Source organism: Solea senegalensis, linkage group LG4 (genome assembly GCF_019176455.1).
Source record: "Solea senegalensis isolate Sse05_10M linkage group LG4, IFAPA_SoseM_1, whole genome shotgun sequence".
In the NCBI taxonomy this organism is placed as follows: Eukaryota; Metazoa; Chordata; class Actinopteri; order Pleuronectiformes; family Soleidae; genus Solea; species Solea senegalensis.
In genome coordinates this window covers 10,731,685-10,752,881 of record NC_058024.1, presented here as the reverse complement: position 1 = coordinate 10,752,881, position 21,197 = coordinate 10,731,685, and the positions used below count along the sequence as shown (strand labels likewise).

Sequence of the window (21,197 nt, the reverse complement as noted above, 5' to 3'; positions counted from 1 at the left end):
ATTCTGATTAAATTGTAGAGACTATTGTTTGTGGAAAAATTCTCAGGAGATCAGTATCCTTCCAGAAATCCTTCATCCAGCCCATCTGGCACAAACAATCATGATCACCAAAGTCATAGGCCCAATTCCATTTCTCATTTTTACCCCGGCCCCTTTCACTACCCCTTGCCCCTTAATGGTTGATGGTTATGCTTGAAATCTGGTAATGCTTGAAATCTACCCCTTCAAGAATGTGACACATCATCACATAAGCAGACGCAACTTTTTTTGCCAGACATTCAGCATGCCATCGTCCAAAAGAAATCATTGAAAAATTTGTTAAAACGAGTGCCTTTCAAAAATTCACCGATGCTGAATGCTTTGTATAGTGCTTTTCTAGTTTTGATGACCACTCACACTCAGTGGGGTTAAGTGTCTTGCCCAGGGCCGCATCGGCATTGTAGACTAGTGGAGCCGGGAATCAAAAGGCTTATCACTTTTTTTGCCACTCTTTTTGTACATTTTTTTTTTTCAATATATTTGCTGTTGTACAAATTAAACGTTTTTAATAAAGAATAAAATACCAGGCCATGACATTTTTTTAAACCCGTCCCATTCTCTGTCTGTAATAGGATGCTCAAGAATAATACAACAGTGCAATAATGGGCAGTGTCTCATGCCAACAGATGCATCATGTGCTTTAACAATTACAGCAGGTGTAGGCTAACTCAGCAGTGTGCATATAGAAGTGCTGCTGTTTCTTTATGACATCACCTTGACTTTTTCTATTGTCTTCAGGCAGGCCCTTGAAGCTCAAATTGCTCATAGTGAAAAGACCACAGTCTGCAGAACAAGGGGAATAATCTACCGTGACACATTATGGGCTTTTTTTGTTTAGGAGGGGTTTAAGGTTAACAATTACATTAAAATTATTTCCACTGGATCATAAAATTCAGGTTCATTACATTGATTAAACTTGGAGGATTGTTTTTTGGAATTATATCTCCAGTACATCAAGGTGATATTTTTTAAGTTTTCCTTAGAACTACATAAAACTGATTATGTCTGTGTGTTTTGTCAAATATTCCATGAAAAATAGGGGCAGCAGTGTTCTCACACACATGAACTCCATTCACCAATTGTGTTTCATATTAACCTTCAACATTGGGGGTGATCATTTTGGAGAAAATAACCTATTGTCATGGTGATGGTGATATGATTGGTGATATAATTTTGCTTTCAAGTCAAGCAAGAGTCCCACCAAGAGTTGTGTCTTGGGTAATGTAAATTTGTTGTGGCAGAAAATGTTAAAATACATTGAATATTTCAACAAAACATTCTGCCTTTGTCTTTCATTGTGTCCGTGTTTCATCAGAGAGCTTACCTGCTCTTTTTCCAGTCAGCCCTGGAGAAGGGACATGGGGAGGAGTGTACATCCACCCTGCCAGGCAAGACACAGGCACAAAGGCAGAATGGGTTGTTGCCTTCCCGCTACATCCACACACACTCACTCTCCAGCTGACAGGCCAATGTCGTGCCAGAAATATATGGTAATCACTATCTGCCGACTCCAAGGAAAGGGAATGAATTATCACAACCTGGTTGCAACATGAGTAGTGTTTTTGAAAACGCAAACCGCCTCAGAAATGTTTGTTTCTGCCACATGTGCTGTTCACTTCTCCCTCCTGTCTGTGTTTGTGGGTCGGACACAGCAAGAGGAGCTGAAAAGGCTGTCAGTGCCTGTCTATTTCAAAGCCTACAGCATTAATGGGCTGCCAGTGTGACCTCGCTGAACTCTTTGTACTACACAATTACTGTGTTTAGTTGTGGACCTAATGCTGCTGACCTCTATTTTCTAATGGGGTAGAGACCTTTAAGGGGCACTCAAGACTGAAATTGCTTGTGTACATCTCCACTGTGTTGACCCTGTTTGTGCTCCTACCCGAGGCTTTTGAGAGCATGGAGCATGTGCATCCCGTCTGCTCCTGTAAGGGAAACAGTAGAGACGGAGGATTCCTGGAGCCTGAAGCAGATTAAGGAGTGCAGCGGTCGGTAACACAATGTGGGACGACAGGAGTTTAACTGAGGAGGATTTTTTTTTTGTTTTGTTTGTTTGTTTTGAGTTTCTTTCTGGCAGCCTCTCAAAAAGACAATTCACTAAATCTGTGAATGTGTAGACTCTAATCGGAGCAAATTGTCAGTCTGTGCGGGCGAAAGCTCCTCTTTACTGCTCGGGAAGGATTTTAGAGAGAAAACCAGCTCGCAATGCACCACATCGACATGCTTTACCTTGTTTGACTCTCCTGAACCCTAAGGATGGGTATCACACTAATACCAGTTCTATTTACCAATATCAACATGAATTCTGCTTACTGATACGTATCGATACACTTGTTGATACTTTTCTACAACTTGATGCTGATGATGCTTGAACGTAGAGGTGTGGTCGAGAGCTTTAAGAGTGTCCTTCTCAGACTTCTATCAAATTGTTTCATGATTACCAATCGTTCTAAAACAGATCAATGATGAAAGTAGCATAAATATCGGCGCGGTATCATTCATTCAAGAGCTTATTGATACATTGTGATTGGTATCAATGTAATATGGGTTCTCATTAACCATCTCTAATGAAGCCTGAAATCAGGATTATGCAGAAAGCCATCTGCACCGTTTTGTTGTAAATGTTTGCGTTTTGCAGCATTCCCAAATCCCACTGCTTTATAATTGGGCGATTAAAAATGCATATTGTTGTCACAGTGTGCTCTTACATGGTTCATTAATATCAAGTGATGAGGCAGCTGATGCTGATAATATATCATGATGCCAGACCTTTTGAGTAAAACTGTGGATGTTCTTGTGCATTGACAGATGGCTGCTTTGTTTACTGGCAAAAAAAAGAAGATTTTTGTTCTTGCTGTTAATCCTTGTCATAAATGTTGTGTTTAAATGAATATGTATTGCTTCAAGCATTAGGGGCAGATGCCTCTGGGGACAGTGTCAGTGGCTGGCTTTGCTGTGAGGCTGCAGCCAGAGGATGAGAAGCAGGCCAAGGCCTGTGTTGTGCAGAAATTAATCACATTATACAGTTAAAAAAACAAAAAAAAACACGGCTGGTTTTTCATCTGCTGCCTGACATCAGTACCACATATACGAGAGCTGCCTGTCAATGCAGTTGCAGTCACTGTTGCTCCACTTCACCATGACTTTGTTTAGCTGTCGTATGCTGCCTTGTGTTTACCTCAGATCAGCTGCTCATTTTGTCATTGTTGACTCGTATGATGCTGTGTTTACAAAGCTGGAGTGGCAGCGTTCACCGTCCTCTAATGGATGTAGAAGTCATCAGGTTTGTTTAGTTCACTGTGCATGTGGCAACAACATAAGACGGACTGCTCAACCAGTGTAAACGGCTGTTTCTTATTTCTATAATTTGAGAGAATAACACAGAGGACATCAGATCCGTTTATCTTTGACATCATAGTTGTAACAGGATGCCATGTGTTGCAAACTGCAGCTGTGATCAACTCATGTTGTAGAAAATAAATGTCAATTTGGCCATTCTTTTTTTCTTCTCAAACACATCAATTCTCCAGTAGAACCAACATTCTGCTGTATGCCTTTGAGAAAAGTACAAGCACTTACCACCTCTGCTCTTTTGGTGCATATTCATTTGATTTATGCACCAGCAGACACATAGAGTAAAGATTTTTAGTGCTGTTCAGACTTTAAGTTTAATGTTTGCTAATTGAGCAAGCTGTACAGCTGAACAAATAATGGTTTTGAAATTGAAATTACAATTTGAAACAATGCACTCAGCAAGTTGTAAGGGCTGCACCTTTCTCTTTCTTTTCTTTTTTTGGTCTCTTCCATTAGTAGTTGTATTAGTAGTAATAGTAGTTAATACTGTGATTGTAACATGTGGTAATACAGTGAATATTGAACTGAAGTTTGACTGAAGAATGCAATATCTCCTGAACCAAAAGTAATCCCTTGGGGGGGGGGGCTATTTGTATAGCTGAATTTTTGAGTAAACGGACAATGAAGTATTCTTTTATCTTACCTTATCTTACTTGCCATTTTTATGCAATATTGTAACTTTCGACCTCTGCACATAATTCTTGAAATGGTTCCATTGCAGTACATTTTTGCTGACTTTCTGTGGACTCATTTTTAATTTTAACATTTTGCCAAATCAATTAATGAATGTGGTTTTATTGTCATATGCACAATGTTACACAGTACAATTTCTGTGAGGGTTAGGGTAACCCTAGGGTTCTCCCGACAACAGACATCAATAGATCAATAAATAATAATAGTGATAAAAAAAATACAGTAAGAACCTGTGAACAATAAAGGCAACTAAAAACTAAAAAGCCTTTGAACAAAATATTTGAGGTAGATGAATTGTAAAAGCTGGCTGGTTGTGCAAAATTCACTGCAAGCTCAGGGTGGGTGGGGGGGAATCCTATAGCCCTATTGCATTTCCTGGTGTCATGATTGTTTGGTCCTTAATGGACGCGACAGTAGGAAGAAGCCTTTAAGGAAGCAGGTACAGGGCCACTATTGTGCCATAATAAGCAACCGTGCTGTGAAAAGCACCCCTATTGTGCATTTGACGTAAATGCACATCGCAGTGATGTTTTTCACAGCAGGGGTGCTTATTACAGCACAACACCAGCTCTGAGTTATCAATACCACTTTGGAAATAATGCAGTAGAGGTAAACCACAGAGGTAAATTCAAGTTTTCCCTATGTTATACTGAAAGTCCAAACCTGTAAAAGAAGTTACTTCTAACTTTTTTTTTCTCTTTTTCTGTCACTCTCCTTCACCTCTTTTGTTTCTCCATTGATGGAATATTTTTTCATGGTGCAAGGTTGACTTGTTGTTGTCCATGTGGCTGTTCCAATTGAACGCTACCCACCTTATTGTGTTAGTCCCTAAAAAGTTAACGCAGTTCCTTTGTGCCATAAATGCAATTTTTCTTTTTTCTGCAAAAAGTGCATCTCAGATGCCAAGAATGAATATTGACACCGAGACTTAATTAGGAACAATAAATAAATAAGCACAGATTGTGCAGTTTGTCTATTGCCATAACAAGGCAATCTGTTTGTCTATTGCCATAACAAGGCAATCTGTTTTACATTGTGTTAACAAGTCCAAACCAAAATTGTCAGCTCAAATTATACAATAAAAACCCAAAATGACGTACATGTACGGTATTATAAATATTTGTAAAAATGACAAAAGCTATCTCAATCATTTTAAAGTACATGAAGCTCACACTGTGCATGCATTGTATATCCAATTATAAATTAAATATTTATGAACATCTGTTAAATTGTTTAGACAAATGTGTGAAAGCCTCAGTGCAGCACTTTGGATTCTTTTCGCAGCTTGTCTCGGTATGATACAGAAATAAAGTTATATTCCTGCGAATAAATCATGTTCAGTTTATTCACAGATGAAAATAAAATAAAAAGGTAGAGCAGGATTTTAAAGGGTCTTGTAAGACATTGAAATTCTCTTGGATGAGGGAAGATGCTCATGGTTCAAGGTATCTTTATTATCCATGAGGGACAATTAGACACTGCAAATCCAAAGCAACAACATTTCTGTTAAGGAATAATTCAAACATTTAACAGTGAAAAGCTTTATTTTTAAGTATTTTTTTTCTTTGTCTTTAAAGCACGATCTACTCTGATTGTGGAGCAGGATCAGTGTCAGTACATTGGCCTCGGTGTCTGCGTGTCCTCCCACAGGTGTTACGTTACAAGTTGATTAAGACTTTGCTTTTTAATGAGAGCAAAGTAATACGAAACCTACTCGGGGAATACAGCCCACCTTCTTGTTCTCTGTTCTCCATTTTTACACTAATACAATTTATTGTGAGCATGATCTTAGGTAAGCGAGGGTATGGTCGTGTTTGACATGAATATTCTGTGTGGCCTGTCCTTTGAAGCTCCTTGTGTGAGTGAAGCAGCTTTACTTATTGTAAAGCAGTCTTTAACCTCAATTGCAAAACAACAAAGAACCGTTCCAGCAACATGTAGACCTAAAAAATATATCATTTTATTTTACACACTATTATAACCCAAAGAATTGTGTTATACCAAGTGCAACGCCAAGATTATTGTGTATTTAGTCTGAAACAACTGCAGTTAGATCTCGTGTGTAAAGGCTGTTGTTCTCACAATACAATAAAAAGCAGATCAAAGAGATGCCCTGGTTTCATACAAGGAAGCATTGCGTAACCCATAAAATCAATGCCCTGGATGATTTTTGCAAAGACCGTTTCGGCCAGCTGTGTGAGCCATCTCATTATATTTGTGCTCTCTGTGGTATTCTGCAGCTCATGTTGTGCAGTGTAGGCATATGGGTTTTAAACATAGAAGGGAGAGCAGGTGCAGCCATAGTCCAAAGCACTGGAGAGGAAGCAAACACAAACAACATGCCTTATCCTGCCTAGAAGTGTCCCTTGTCCCTGTGGACCTCTGCTGTGCCATTACTTTGTTTTCAGCTCCAAACATACAGCAGCTAAAGCCTGAGCCCAAGTTTCAAATGGTTCCTGATTCTTACAGTGACTGCTCATTTCAGTCAGCAGGAATATGGGCTCACACTGTGAAAAATAGGAAGTCGGCTATAGAGGGAACTGGGGGTTTTGTGTAATTGCTAGTCTGCTTACAAATGGTATGGTTTGATTGAGCTCTGCTAAAAAATGACACGTTCCTGTCAGTTAGAGAGCCACATTACACCAATATGTTCTCTCGTGTTCTTCACCAGTGACAAACTCAACCAGAAATCAGTCTTATACGTGCAACCGGTTATTCAATTTTGGATAAAATGTGGAATAAAAGATAAACAGATGTGGAGCTCCTCACAATACCAACACCCAACACAAGTGTCACAATATAGTAATAAAGAGGCTAATAACACACAACAAAAGGGGATGACAATATCTTGTTCCTTTTCCCTAGCATGTGATGCAGGAGACGCATCCTCACAGTCGACTCACACACGGTGTCAGCTGAAATGCTTTCTGCTTTGAATGCAGCCATTCCTACCGCTACTGAACTGCACTGTAGGTCCATTAATTAGATTTTCTTAAAGTGCATGTGGCAGAGGATGAGAAACATTCAACATTTTGGAGCTTTACCGTGATTAAATTGATGTTTTTTGCTCATGAGTCATATAATCTATGCAGAGTAGATACTGTGGATGATAAACTGTTTAAAAAAAAAGGCTCTATTTTAAATTAGACATTTCTGGTTTGTGATAAGTACTGGAAATACTTCTGAGGGGAGCTTGTTTATGTTCTGCTTAAGGACGGCATTAGCCATAATGCTCTATCGGATCCAAACCCAGAAGCTGTAATATTGTGAAGTTAGTGGTTGCTGTAAGCTGTTAACACTTGGCAGTCGAGCATTCCACCGTCACATGTAAACAAATAATTCCTTAAAGCCGCAGTTCTCAAACCGTGGTACATGTACCGCCAAGTGGTAGGAGGGCTTCCTCTGGTGGCACCTGGGAGAAAATCAGAAATACCGTCCTGCTGTATATACAGGAGTGCATGGGAAATGAAACAAATAATATAACAAAAAATATATAATAAATAAAGACTCACCATATCTCTGGCTCCATTGTAATCTAATGTCGCTATACCAGTGTGTCAAGTGTGAGGAAGAGGAGGATGATGAGAGAGCAAATTATCTTATTGGGAATAAATCTGCCTCCTTTGAAAAGTCTGTAGCTGACTTTGCTCGACCTATTTACACCACTGTATTTTAATGTTGGAGATAATGGTGTTACTTCTAGAGGTGGTACTTCGTATAAAAAGTTTGAGAGCCACTGGTAACTAAAGACGTTCACTGTGTTAAGTCCGGAGTCTTGCCTCACTCTATGAAGTATTTGAATTCAATTTCAACACAACTTGCCAAACAGCTCTGTGAGCGTCGGCACAATCAAAACAGGTCATTACAACATGTTTACATACGTAACATATTACATATTAACTATGAATAGCATTGCTAAGACAGTGAAATCAAATGCTACATGCAGTTCTGTCTGCACGGCTCTTATGTTTTCTTTCCACAGAACGCACCAAGTGGGAGGGATGAATTATGATACTTGTACTGCGGAATGTAATGTTGCGTTCATTTAAAGGGTTGGGTGTAAATTGGATTGTTATGAATTATATTGTTAAAGACCGCCATCGCTCACTATTTTCTGCTTCGTCATTTGTTTCAATTTAAACGCTGTTTCACTTGTAAATTGGATTATTGGCCAGGTTAATCATGTCCCATGATTGTTTAATGCCAACGACTGTTACTGTTGGTCATTAATTGTTATTACATATTAATTACCCACATCGTATTACTTTATCAAGTCATCAGTACATTTTTTTTTTAGGTCATTGATTTCTATGATTACGCGCCTTTGTTAAAAGTTGGATGCCTAATGAACCTGGTAATTGAATGAACCAAATCTACTCTCGTGATTTTTTTATTTTTTTTTCCATAACAGCAATGATGTGGTTGAGAACAAATACAAGCTCAGTGTAGTAGGAGGTCTCGTGTGTCAGATTTCACAATGCCAATCTAATGGCAAGACTGCAGATTACAGCTTTGAAAAGGGAAAATGCCAACCCTGTCTGGTTTGTCAGTTCGGTCTGAGTACATAGAAAAGCCTGTGAAAACCAAACTATTTTTTTATTTCAAAGTGATTATTATACCCTTGCAGATATTATGGGTTGACACCTTTTCATAATTTCAAGAAAGAAAGAAAGAAAGAATTAGACAGAAATCCCTTTGTTACCTGAAACTCTACTCTTCAAAATGTGTCTTTGAGTTTAGCAGCCAGACAGATACTGTGCATCATGATGCTCCACTTCCTGTTAGGAAAAAGTCATACACCTGTGGTTGCATTCCTAAGACTGCAAATGTGCCAAAAATTTAAATGTTTTAGATGGAATGGAAAAGAAAAATGGACCTGTTTTGCATAATGAAAAGTACTTAGAATTCCCCAGAATGTCAAGAGGATCACCTCGGGATAATGAATGTTGAATGTGTCCCAATCCTTTTTCATACATCATAAAGTATCTGCTCGAGAGAGCCGGTCCAGATCATCTTGCACACTTACAACATTTACTGCTATTCAGTGTTTTGCCATTTACGTGAAACATGGTGGTAAGACTCAGGAGGGAGCTAATATCTGCCAGGACTTCCTGAATAATACTGAAACATGGATTAGAGGACGGATAATGATGATTCAATAAAGATAATGAAGTTATGCTCCAGAATATTTCAATGAGCAATGTCTGATGCTGCATCAAGAGCATTGGAGTAAAGCTATGAACCAATTACTGCATCTATGGAGTTATTCCAGATTAACCCTGCACATACTGCTTAATGACTAATGATTATCGTGTTACTACGCATTTGAATAATGCTCGGCATTTCTTTTTAAAGCTTATTTTTTTGAAATCTTCACCTAATGAACATACATTAGTTCTGTAGATTCTTCTATTTTATTAACTGTACTTTTTTTACTGTAATTTTAGCTTATTGTCACAAAAAACAACAAACAACAAATATCATCGAGCCAGAATAATTCATAAATGACATGTTGTTCAGTAATGAGCAGCTATGGTTCCATCATTTTGCCTTTAGGTCGCTGGGACCTTATTATAAGTGTTATCTTCCTTTTTAGTGGAAGGAGGTGTTTTCTCTCTGTTTTCTCTCTGTTATTTCAAAACAAATTAAATCCAAAAACAAGACAGCTTAGGTTTGACTTGAGTTTGAAATTATAGGCCCTTGAGATGTAGAATCTCATTTTCAAGGGGCTTTCTATGAACACAATATAAAACGTTCAAACAAAAACAACCACACTCTCAAACATACCCAGCTCTCAAACCCTGTCCCGTCCACCCACCGCCCATCAGCTGATATACAAAAACATAGAGAAGAAAATGGCATGATGATAATAAATGTATTTGAATGTTCTCCACTCTTTTGAATTAGGCTGTAATCTCAGTTTAAAGGATATACATACACATACATAACTGCCCCACTATTGTTTTTATTTTTTTAAGCATGTAACCTGTTGATTTATACGTGTCTCTACTGTCAACCTCAGTGTCTGATGGCACAAAAGACACAAACTTTTTTAATGTGGGTAAACTGTTTGCACCATCATCGGTAAAGCTAATATTACAATCTGACATGACATATCATGCTACAATTCTTCCTGAATGTACCTTTAACTCAGCATTGACGCAATCAACTGTTTTAACTTTGAAGTAGAATGACCGACAACCATGTTCCTTGAAATATCTGGTGACAACAAAACTCATCTCCCTCTTCATCCACAGATTTGATATTCTCCTGGATCTTCAACGAGTACCCGACATTTGTGAAGCAGGACACTCGCCGCTTCATCTCACAGGAGACGGGGAACCTGTACATCGCCAAGGTGGAGCCCTCCGACGTTGGCAACTACACCTGTGTGGTGACCAACACAGTCACCAAGACCCGGGTCCAGGGTCCACCCACTCCACTGGTGCTCCGCAGTGATGGTGAGCCCACACAAAGTCTGATAAAATGATAAAAAAAGTGAAGCATGAAACCAGCTTAAAAGTAGTAAAAGTGGCGTTAAGAAGTAGAACTGAAATGTAAAAGGTTAATTATGTCATTGTGGGCTAATTTGAGCATGTCCTTTAACATGTGAATCTGAAGCTGCAGGCCGGCCTCATCAAGGCACTCCACAGGAAAGGTCATTGTCAGCAAGTAATCCAATTGTACGCTTCTCTACCAAAAGTCCATTCCTTACCATTTCTAATGTAATGATATAGCTGAGGAGGAATGTACTTTTCTCTAGAAATGCCATTTATGATATATTTGGTATTCTTGTTGTTTTATACTCTTATATATGATGTCTCTTCTAATCCCATTTGTCACATTTGTACATTATGTTATCAAAAACAAAGTTTTCATTAGGCCCTAATGTGACCTGTGTACAGCCTTTTGCCCTATGTCTGCTGGGATTGGCACCAGCAACCCTCATATAGCAGGAGGACAAAGCGGTAGAAGATCATTACAATTTAGATCCTTATTCAAAAACCTGTATAAGTCTGGGATAAAAAAGAGTGGGAATGGTTCTGCTTTTGGGTCTCACATTTAGCCGTTGTGTAAGTAGCAACAAAGGTGCATTGATATCTTGAGGGAAGCAGAAACCCACTGTGCCTGTGACCAACAAAAACCTGGTCTTAAGTCAATATCTCAGTATCGTCATGCTTATTTACACTGTGTACTAGATGCGCCAACATAGGCAGGTTCTGCGTGCATGTACAGTACACTCTGTTACACACACACACACAGGGACACACTTCAGCGCTCCTCCTTTTCCACTTTGTCATCAGTTCAGTGCTGGTTGAATGTCGGTGTAATTCCTTATCCTGTGCAGACTAATGGAGTTGTTGATGGGGTGGAGGATCGGTAGACGGTGGAGGGACAGTGAGAAGGATCCTCAGCAGAGAATTGTTCACTTATCCAGTTTCCTATGTTTTTTTCTATGTAGCAATGCACCAAAAACAGGCTTTTAACCCTTTTAACGCAAAGCATATCGCAGAGGACATGTTTGTGCATGCTCAATTTGCATTACCACAAATTTACATGGTGTTTGTGCTATCGGAAAAATTCCAGCGGTCTCTGAAAGCTGAGAAATTGTAAGTCAAAGACAATATGGTTATTACAGTAATTTCACTTGCAGAAGCTGAGAAATCAGCGTCTTTGTCACCAGAGAGGAGAGAGTTGGGAAAAACGCCTGTACATAGTTTCTGTTTTTTGGCCTGTTTTGGACAAACAAATGTTATTTTAATTATGTTTTATACTGTTAATACACCATTTTAACATGCAGTAAATTGTAAATAACTGCCAGATGTTGAAATGGGCAAAAGCACTTACTCACAGTACATTTTCTGGCCCTTTAATGGTTAAAAATAAGCAAAAAAAAAGAAAAAGACGGACATTTTGAAGGGTTAACGCGTTAAAGGGAATGACACAAATATCTGATTGGCTTGGTTGATTTTACGATTAAAACACACTTGTACATAATTCAGACACTAAACACATACAATAAAAAATAAATAGCAAATACTGAGTAATTGCAAAATTGGAGTTGGTACACTCTAATGCACTTTCACATTTTAGACCATGCTCATTTAAATAGGGCCCCACATTCTCTGGATTGTGAAAAAAACTGATGTTATTATTTTATTGAAGCGCTATATTATTTCCCTTCCATCTTTCCATCCTTGTCTGTTTTTAACAGCAGTGCTGCCAGGATAGAAAAACACCCCGACCTCACACTCATAGATGGCTAGGGAATGCCTAGGGTCCTCACTTGGAATGCTGTGCAAACACCTGTGTGTATGTGTGTGTCTGGAGTGGCACATGCGGGCACATTAAACATGTGTCCCCTACAAAAGGTTATGGTATGAGACAATTACCTGTCCACTTCCACCTGTCTGCTTTAACATGGCAGGCAGTGCTGTGGTTACATTCCAATATGAGACACTTGTGATAAGGATCTGAATGAGCTTTCACAGTCACTCAGGGAACCATCCTGAAAACACATGCCTCGCCAAATCAACAAGATGAAATTGGCCTGTTTCCTCCGTCTCTAGAGCTATTTGTGCAGCACAGCTCTGAATTACAGAAATGGAGGGAAAAACCTTTTGTTACACCGGTGGATGAGAGAGTGTCTCAAAATACCACATTGTGCACCCAGGCTGAAAACTGGCACAGCCCGAGAGATGAAAGCCTACCCAATTACAAATGAACTGATTTGTCGACCATATACGCAGTTCACACTTGTCAAAAATAAGTCCTTGGCTTGAACAGGTTTTATCAGGTTTTTATTTATATGAAGCAAGACCTGGAATATTTTGGAGTGATGCAAACTCTGGTGTTTTTTCTCGTGTAAATATTCATCTTCTGGCTGTTTTCTTAGCATTTTTTAGTGAACCTTACTTGCTCGATATTTTTTATTTCATCGTACTCAACTTTAGTGCCTTAACATCGTTAACTTGCTGCTGAGTTTGAGCAAGGGACCTAAGTAAAAGATACGACACGGTAACAACTGTTTTCCTCTCCCTACGGCTCATTTATCCGGGTGAAAATGCTGATTTCTTCTTCGTTTGCTTCATCTTTGGAAGTGATGGAAATGTCAGCGTCATTTCTGGCACGCTGCTAAAAACAACACTCATCTCCTATTAAATCCTTAAAATCATTCACCCACCGCTGATTTCAAAAATGAAATAGTAACAACTGTAACCCATTTGCTGTCGTGTCATTTAAGGAGAGGATTACAACACACGTGTGCTTTTTGCCCGTCATGTTTCGCACCCTATAGTCGTGATTTATGAATAAGTTAGAGCCAGAAGCTAAGAATACCGGCAAGCCCACGTCCTCATTTTCTATTTTATCCAGAGGATTTCAGCATGAACAGACAGCAGCAATATTGTAATCCAGCAGAGCTGCTTTACCACACAGTGAATGGGATGCTTTGTAGACACGGTGGCAGCACCCAAGGGGATTTTATGGGCCCATTTTCTGGTTCACAGCTGTTAACAGTACAACAAGATGAAACTCATCTGGATGTAAAAGCCCAAACCATCAATGAATCCTCAAAGTAGTTTTTTTATTATTATTATTTATTTAACATCAGTGTGTTGCATGTCAACTGGAGACTATATTCTGTTTGTTTTTTGTTTACATTTTCCCCCTCATTATTTTCAATGGGAGAGTGTTCTGTGACAGCGCAGAGAGAGATTCTGTATTGTTGGAAGTTGAAAAAAAACAACAAAAAAACATTTCAGTTGTGGTGCAGCAACAGCAGAAACCACAACGGCTGTTTTTTTTGGAAATGATATTATTTATTAATTTGCTGCTCAGAAGAGCATTACACTGATGCTTCTGTTTACATTTCTCTTTCAGGTGTCATGGGTGAATATGAGCCAAAGATTGAAGTTCAGTTTCCAGAGTTTGTTCACGTCGCCAAAGGATCCACTGTGAAGCTGGAATGCTTTGCGCTGGGAAAGTAAGGCCACACTCTTCGTTAGCTTATGTAAAAGAAAATTACAAGCAGGAAAGCGCAGGGTTATTTATTTTTTCATGTGTTTTGCCACTTTTCTGCAATTCTCATGTGTTTCAAGCTCACACTTTCAAGAAATTAGAGGGCACGTGCGAGAATTTTCTTGAGAATGTGTCTTGTTTTGTGACACAGTCTTCTAAATCCCAAAGACTGTGTAACATACTTAAAGTTGGAGTTTTTTGAGGTCACTTTTTTTCTTCAGATTTAATTTGTAAATATGTACCAGCCCAGTGAACGTTTTAACCAGTATCTAAGTCCAAAGTACTGCTAAATACAACCAGTCTTATCTGGGGTGAATGTTAGAGATAAGTAAAGTGCAAACAGGCACATATTTACCAGGCAGTAGTTTTGTAGTCGAGGCCACACTAACCAACACTGAGTCATGAGAATAAGACCAGAGTGTATGAACACCAAGATAAATAACATTAATACTTTTAGAGACTGCATGACTGAGGAACAGTGTCCTGTGGAAATTGAGGATTTATAAATCAAAAAGCATCATTTTTGGCATTTTGTTCTGTAAAACAAAAACGATTTCATCGCATTATCCTGATTCGGGGCAGCGTTCATTCATTCATCTACTGCTTTATCCTCCACATGAGGGTTGCGGGTAGGGATGGGACGATACAACTCTTTTGTGTCCGATACCGATATCACAAACTCAAGTACCTACCGATACCGATATCAGTCCGATATTAGAAGACCATTTATGGACGATGAAGCAGTTTGTGCTGAGTCATTTCAAAGACATAAACCCAAAGACATAGACCCAAAAGAAGAAATAAACAGCCCAAACATGACTCAGCTAAAATGCTTTATATAGTTTTGGACTGTATCGGATTTTACATTTTCCGATACGGATCGATACCGATTCCCATCCCTAGTTGCAAGGCCCTGAGTTCACTTTCATCAAAGAAATTTAAATGTTGTACTTGCATATAAACGTAAAGCTTTGACACTTGTTTGTCCTCACAGCCCAGTCCCCTCTATAAACTGGAGGAGAGTGGACAGCATACCCTTCCCCAGGAAAGTGGACATGAGGAAAGCCAGTGGCGTCCTGGAAATCCCATATTTCCAGCAGGAGGATGCCGGCACGTACGAGTGTGTGGCCGAGAATTCCAGGGGAATGAACATGGTGAAAGGGAAGCTCTCCTTCTACGGTAGGTGATGCTGTCACACATTAATATTTGACCAACATGCACCGCATCTGTCAGATCTGCTCAAACTGAGAAGAGGCAGAAAAAAAGCAAACACAACTGGTCCCATAAAGCCGTCAGCAGAGATCAGCACCGGCTCGCGTGGCACACACGAGGAAGGAGGTTTCATTTTGACGACACATTAACATGATTAAAGGCTGTCAGCCATGATGCCTCTAATATTTTGATCCAGATTAAAGGAGCGATGCGGATGAGGTTGAGCCCTCGCGTACGACCTTGTCAGTGAGCCTTGTGTCGAGTTCCACCAGATGGCATCATGATTGACATCCAACTTGACTGGAGATCAAAGCTGTTACACGTACTATACATAGACCAGTGGCACATATGTCAGGGACATAATCTGCTCCACAGCATCTGGATTGGGAGGATAGATGTTTGTAGACTAGAGTCAATGTTACCAGTCTCACCTACAGACAGGTGCTATAAGTCAAAAAAATACTGCCTAGAAGTTGCAGTTAAACATCCACAATCAAAAATATGTTACATTATATTATATTATATTATATTATATTATATTATATGACATGACATTACATTGCAGCCGATGCTTTCAGATGTGTACTTTTTAATTTCTTTGATTAAAAAATAACAATTATTTATTATTTATGGTATAATAGAATAATACCAAATTCTACACAAAATATCTTATAAAAAATGTATATATACACTAAATATTGAAATGCTAAAAAAAACATTTTACCAAAAGTGAATTGATTTTTTAAAATGTATTTCTATAAAATGTATTTCTATATTCCTAACCCTAACCCTTCTGTATTTCCCATCACTCCATATATGAAAAATATGAAAAAAAATATTCTTTTTGTACATACTACAGTTGTACTCTTTCTCCCGTCAGTGAATTAATAAGACAAGACATAAAAGACACGTGTGTGAGAGAGGGAGAGAGGGAGAGAGTCTCTCGTGTTTATATCGCATGGTAATTCTCAGCAGGTTTTCTCTCTCTCCCTCACTTTCTCTGTGTCGCTGTGTGTGTGTGTGTGTGAAAGAGATACTGTACGTACTCATAACAGCTCTTGAGTTATTTGGGTGTGCTGTGTGTACGCTCTTCTCCCGCTGCGTAGCGCTCAAAGGTAGAGCAGCTCCAGGAAAACACCTTTGAAAAACACAAAATAAGATCATGTCTTTTTAAAGTTTTTCTCAAGACGTGTTGCTCTAAGTGCAGTGTAAAGTTATAGCTTGAGTGATGTCTGGTGGCGGCACAGGCAGTGCGTGTCCTTGTAAAGTAACTGGATACACTGGATACTGAAAACATTCGTTATGAAAGCGTGCATAATACTTCTTAGATATAAAAATGTGTTTCATTCAGCCTGTTTTTATGCACATTTTTTGCTTTGTGCATGAATACAAAAGATAAAATAATGGAGAATTGGAAACACAAAATTAGGGGGTGGAATAGAAATGTTGTGAGTGTAAATGTCACTCCAGCAACAGAAATGGTAACAAAACATGACCATGTATTAGGAGTTACTGGTTCTCTTTTTCTCTATTTATGTCTTATCCTTCTTATGTGTTGCGCCACCTACTGCTTATGTTGGTGAACTAGGCGCAGAGGGCCGAACTTGTGATACATTTTACTGGATCTAATGAAGCCACTGAACACTCATGTATACAGTTTACGTTGCTCTATTGTTTGGCAACGGATGGGACTGATGCCTAATGTGAACTAGAATGTGATAGTGATATGGACTTGATACACTTTTTAGGCAAAATCATGGCTCACAGGGCGGGTGAGTGTGCCGTTTGTGCAATGAGCTGCAATGTATTGTTTTGCTTGGAAAGTAAGTAGCTGGAAAGCAAAGAAACAGATCCACATGTGAAGCTGCACCATTGAAAGTGAATGGGCACCATTTCAGCTGAAGCCTCCACTTTGTGATGCCCAAAAAGTTACAAATAGCACAAAAAGTTAGAAATAGTGAGTACCAAAGTTGCATTAGATTGACATTGTAGATAATATATTATGAATGTGTCCATACATAAACATAGCTGGCAACCTTGAGCTATAATAACGCCATTCTATTCTTCTTGTTACAATATTTAGACCATGAAATGTCTTCTCTGTTCAGGTTGGCCTGCTGTTAACTTGTGTTTGGACAATCTATGGATTTTTTTTCTCACCCCCACCTCCACAGCTCTCTTTGCTCTTCTGTTTGATTTTCTCCCCTTCGAGCCTCGCTGTGTCAGCTCTCACAAATAACTCATTTGGGGCATTAAACAATTTGTCATTATTTACAGCAGCCCTGGAAGCTCTTAGCTTAATTCACTAGAACAGCCCAGGAGCATGCTGCGATCTGCCGAGGCTCGATTTGTCCTTTTAAGCTCCTAGTCCTATCTGGTTTTTGATGCGTTTTGTCACTCTCACTGTCTCTCTCATGCTGTCTGCAGCCAGGTGATAATAATCAGTAATCTTATTTTGAAATCCCTTTGAATTAAGCCTTTGAGACATTCGTCAGCGGTGTAAGCCAATGGGGAGAATCGATAAAGAGCATCTCTTGTACATCCAAGTACGCGACAGTGAAAAGAGAGCTCGGTGTCTTTGTGTGAAGACAGGAAGGAATGGAGGTGTCAGTTTATGGCAGCACTGTGCTCATTGTTGAAACATTCTCACACTTTCCATGTCTGTGTGAATATACCCAGATGTCAGTCCTCGCTATCCTGTCGATTGCTGTGCATATAACTCCCTCAAATATATAAGCATTAGTCTTTTTTTTTTCCCCACCTCCTCGCGTTGCCGTCATGTACATGTATAAATACTCACAGAACAATAAAAGGATAATCTGAAACAAAACAGTCATTAACTTCAAGGTCTAAGAGTTGTGTTCTTGCATTTGAGGTGAAGATTTGATTAATTAAATGGTATTGCCAATGCAGTTCTCGGGTTGTTAAGCCTCCATCTTTCTTCCTACTTATCATTAATCTCCATATTGGGGCAGATTTCTCAGACAGAAATTGAAAATTCAAGTCCAAAGGGGTTTTGTTAAAGTCTGTTTGGCGTTAATTTGTTGATGTTAATATCACTCAGAGAGCGTGAGTCAACGTAAAGGTGTGACAGGTTGGTTTCCCCTGTTGTATTTACATTTGAGTTGTTGGAGACTTACTGCTGCATTATCTCCATGTGATTGTGTGCACTGATAAGGCAAATTCCCATCTTTCCTTCGCTTTAGCCACTTGACGTTTAGCCTGATTGTGTGCACGCTCGGCCCTGTGCAGGCGAAGATGGGCTGCCTGCTTTCATTTGGGAAGCAGTGACTGAGAGTCAATACATTCTCTGTGGGTGAGGGATGGAGTGAGGGACCCTGGCAGTGGGGAGAAAAAAGAACAACAACAATGGGGTTTTGAAAGATGCTGTGGGTGGGGCAACTCAGTCAGGCTATGATGGAAAACTTTGGGGAATGAATAGACTTAATCAGACAAGATAGGTGAAGCTCCTCCGGAGTTCCAACCCAGTCGCCAGGATATATGTGAGCTTTCATATCTGAACCAAAATGATGTCCAGAGTCAGTGAGATTGTGACCATAAGCGGTGCTTTTTGGCAAAATTGAAGGTGATGATTTCATTCCTGCTTTTAAATATGGTGAGGTAAATGCTTATTTTCTTGCAGGGTTAAAATACACTCTCCTGTCCCAATTACATGGTGAACTACATAGGAACACAACAGTCAGAACACACTGGTGGAGTATTTACATTTACATTTACATTAAAGCATTTAGCAGTAGCTTTTATCCAAACCAAATAAGCTACATACTGTAGGAGAAGTTTTGGAAAGAAATCCAATAGATAGGAACATTGGACTGACAGAGGGCGAGAGTGCTGAAGGAGATCGTGCAGGGGAGTAGGGTAAGTGCTAGGACAGAAGATGATCTTGGAAGAGCTGGGTCTTCAAGAGCTTCTTGAAGATAGACAGGGCGCTACCCTGTTCTGGTAGCGCTCGGTAGGTCTGGATTGAGTCGTTCGGGGTGTTGGCACCGCCAGATGACAATCCTTTGATGAATGAAATCCATAAAAACATTGTGATATTCATCAAAACACAGGTTTCAACCACAGACCCCTCCACCTCCTGTGGAGAATTTTGAAAAAGCAAATATCTGAACTGCAAATATCTGAACTGCAACACTTGTATTGATGACTCTTGCAAACCATTTGCCAATTTCTTCTGTACAGAATGTACAAATGTTACTCCCTGCAGGGAGTTCATGTCTGAACTCCCACATATACAGTGAAGGCACTTTCCACACAGTTGTGCAAATGTAACCGCTGATTAAAAAGATGACATTTACTTTCAAAATGGCAGTGTACAGATATGTACAGAAATGTACAGATCACCCCCAACACTGAAACTAATGATGCTGTGACTCACCGGTGAATTTAGCCTGTTTTTTTTTTCATTCTGAACCATCAGTCATGTGATTAGAATGTTGTTAATTTACTCAGAGTAATGTTTATTTACTCTCAGTAAAAAGTTTTAAGTACACGGGAACATAAACAGTGTAGTTGACAAACTAATCTTCACAGACAATGTTGAATGTTGAATGTTGCAAAATAGCGAGCCACAGACGGCTTTTGATTCAGAAATTAAAGGGGTTTGGTGTCAGACACGACTTCTGGGGGGATTACTTTTATTTCACAGTGTCCTGGGTTTTAATTACTCTGGGCACCTGCCTTTCATTAACAGAATTAAGTTGAAAAGGTCAATGAAGACGGCAGGAAAGATAATAAGCCGCCGAACAGAAGCAAATCGACGATCTTTACTACACAGCTGTACACAGGAAAGCCCTTTGAATCATACATGACGTGACGCACGTCCTCTCTACTGAATTTGAACTGCTTCCCTCGGAGCAGTGCCATAATCCCCCTGGCAAAGAAAAAGTTTTATAACAGTTATTTTGTCCACAATGCATTAACTGCATTAAACCAACTACAGTCAACAGAGGCTGTATAGGCTGGATTTCATCGATATTATGGATACAAATGCACTGGTGTGAGACTATTAAGGGACTTTTACTTACTTTTTTTTTGTGATTATTTTGTTCTATATGCATATTGTTGTGGCTGGCTGGTGCATATATATATATATGTATATATATGTGTACTGTAGATTATTTTCATTTTAGGAATGGAATGATTCACAAAATAATACTGTTGCTGTAACAAGGCCACAGTGCAACATTTACTGCGATATTGCAAAAATAATATAGCTCCAAGTAGCTGGTGAATTCCACCCATCTGTGGTGAGTGAGATGAAATATGATTGATTGAAGATTGATGTAATTTTAGCTGGTGTCTCTTCGTACAGAGCTGGTGATTATTCTTTAACTAAGCTTCAAATTACTGTTACATAACAATTACTAATTATAAAATGGTTACATTTGTGTACATTGATTATTATGGACAACATAATATAGATCATTTCCTCCACCCTCTTTTACAGTAGCAGAAACAAAACTACAGGGGTTTTTTTATTCCCCTCATAAAATCTACCGTTTGATACGTCACAGTTCCACAACAGCATTGAGACACATATTGAAATTGACAGTTGTGTTAAATCCCTCTTTATTTCTGTAAAGAAAACCCTTACTGTAAACATAGTGTTGGTGTTGATGCTGTCTCACTTTCCCAGACCGATCTCCACATTGCTGTGTCAGCACTGAAGAATGGTCTCACTGCACCTATTATCATTCTGCTATATGGGTAAAAAAAAACAACCTTCTTTCTTGTTTGTGTTTCTTTAATGAAGCCTGGGATGCAGAACTGCAGAACAGTGCCAGGGGAATTTACCGGCGAAGACACAATCTAAATCTTTGTCACGATTTGCCATTTTTAGTGTATATGTTCCAGGA

At 39.2% G+C, this 21,197-nt stretch overlaps 1 protein-coding gene across 2 annotated transcripts in view; it reads left to right on the top strand.

The window, feature by feature from the left end:
* LOC122768736 (contactin-4-like) overlaps window positions 1–21,197 on the top strand; it is a 178,221-nt gene that overhangs the window by 102,291 nt on the left and 54,733 nt on the right. For both annotated transcript variants that reach the window (XM_044024934.1, XM_044024933.1), the window contains exons 6-8: window positions 10,344–10,547; window positions 13,969–14,071; window positions 15,101–15,285. In XM_044024934.1, coding sequence (XP_043880869.1) covers window positions 10,344–10,547; window positions 13,969–14,071; window positions 15,101–15,285 — 492 coding nt within the window. The remainder of the gene's footprint in view (window positions 1–10,343; window positions 10,548–13,968; window positions 14,072–15,100; window positions 15,286–21,197) is intronic.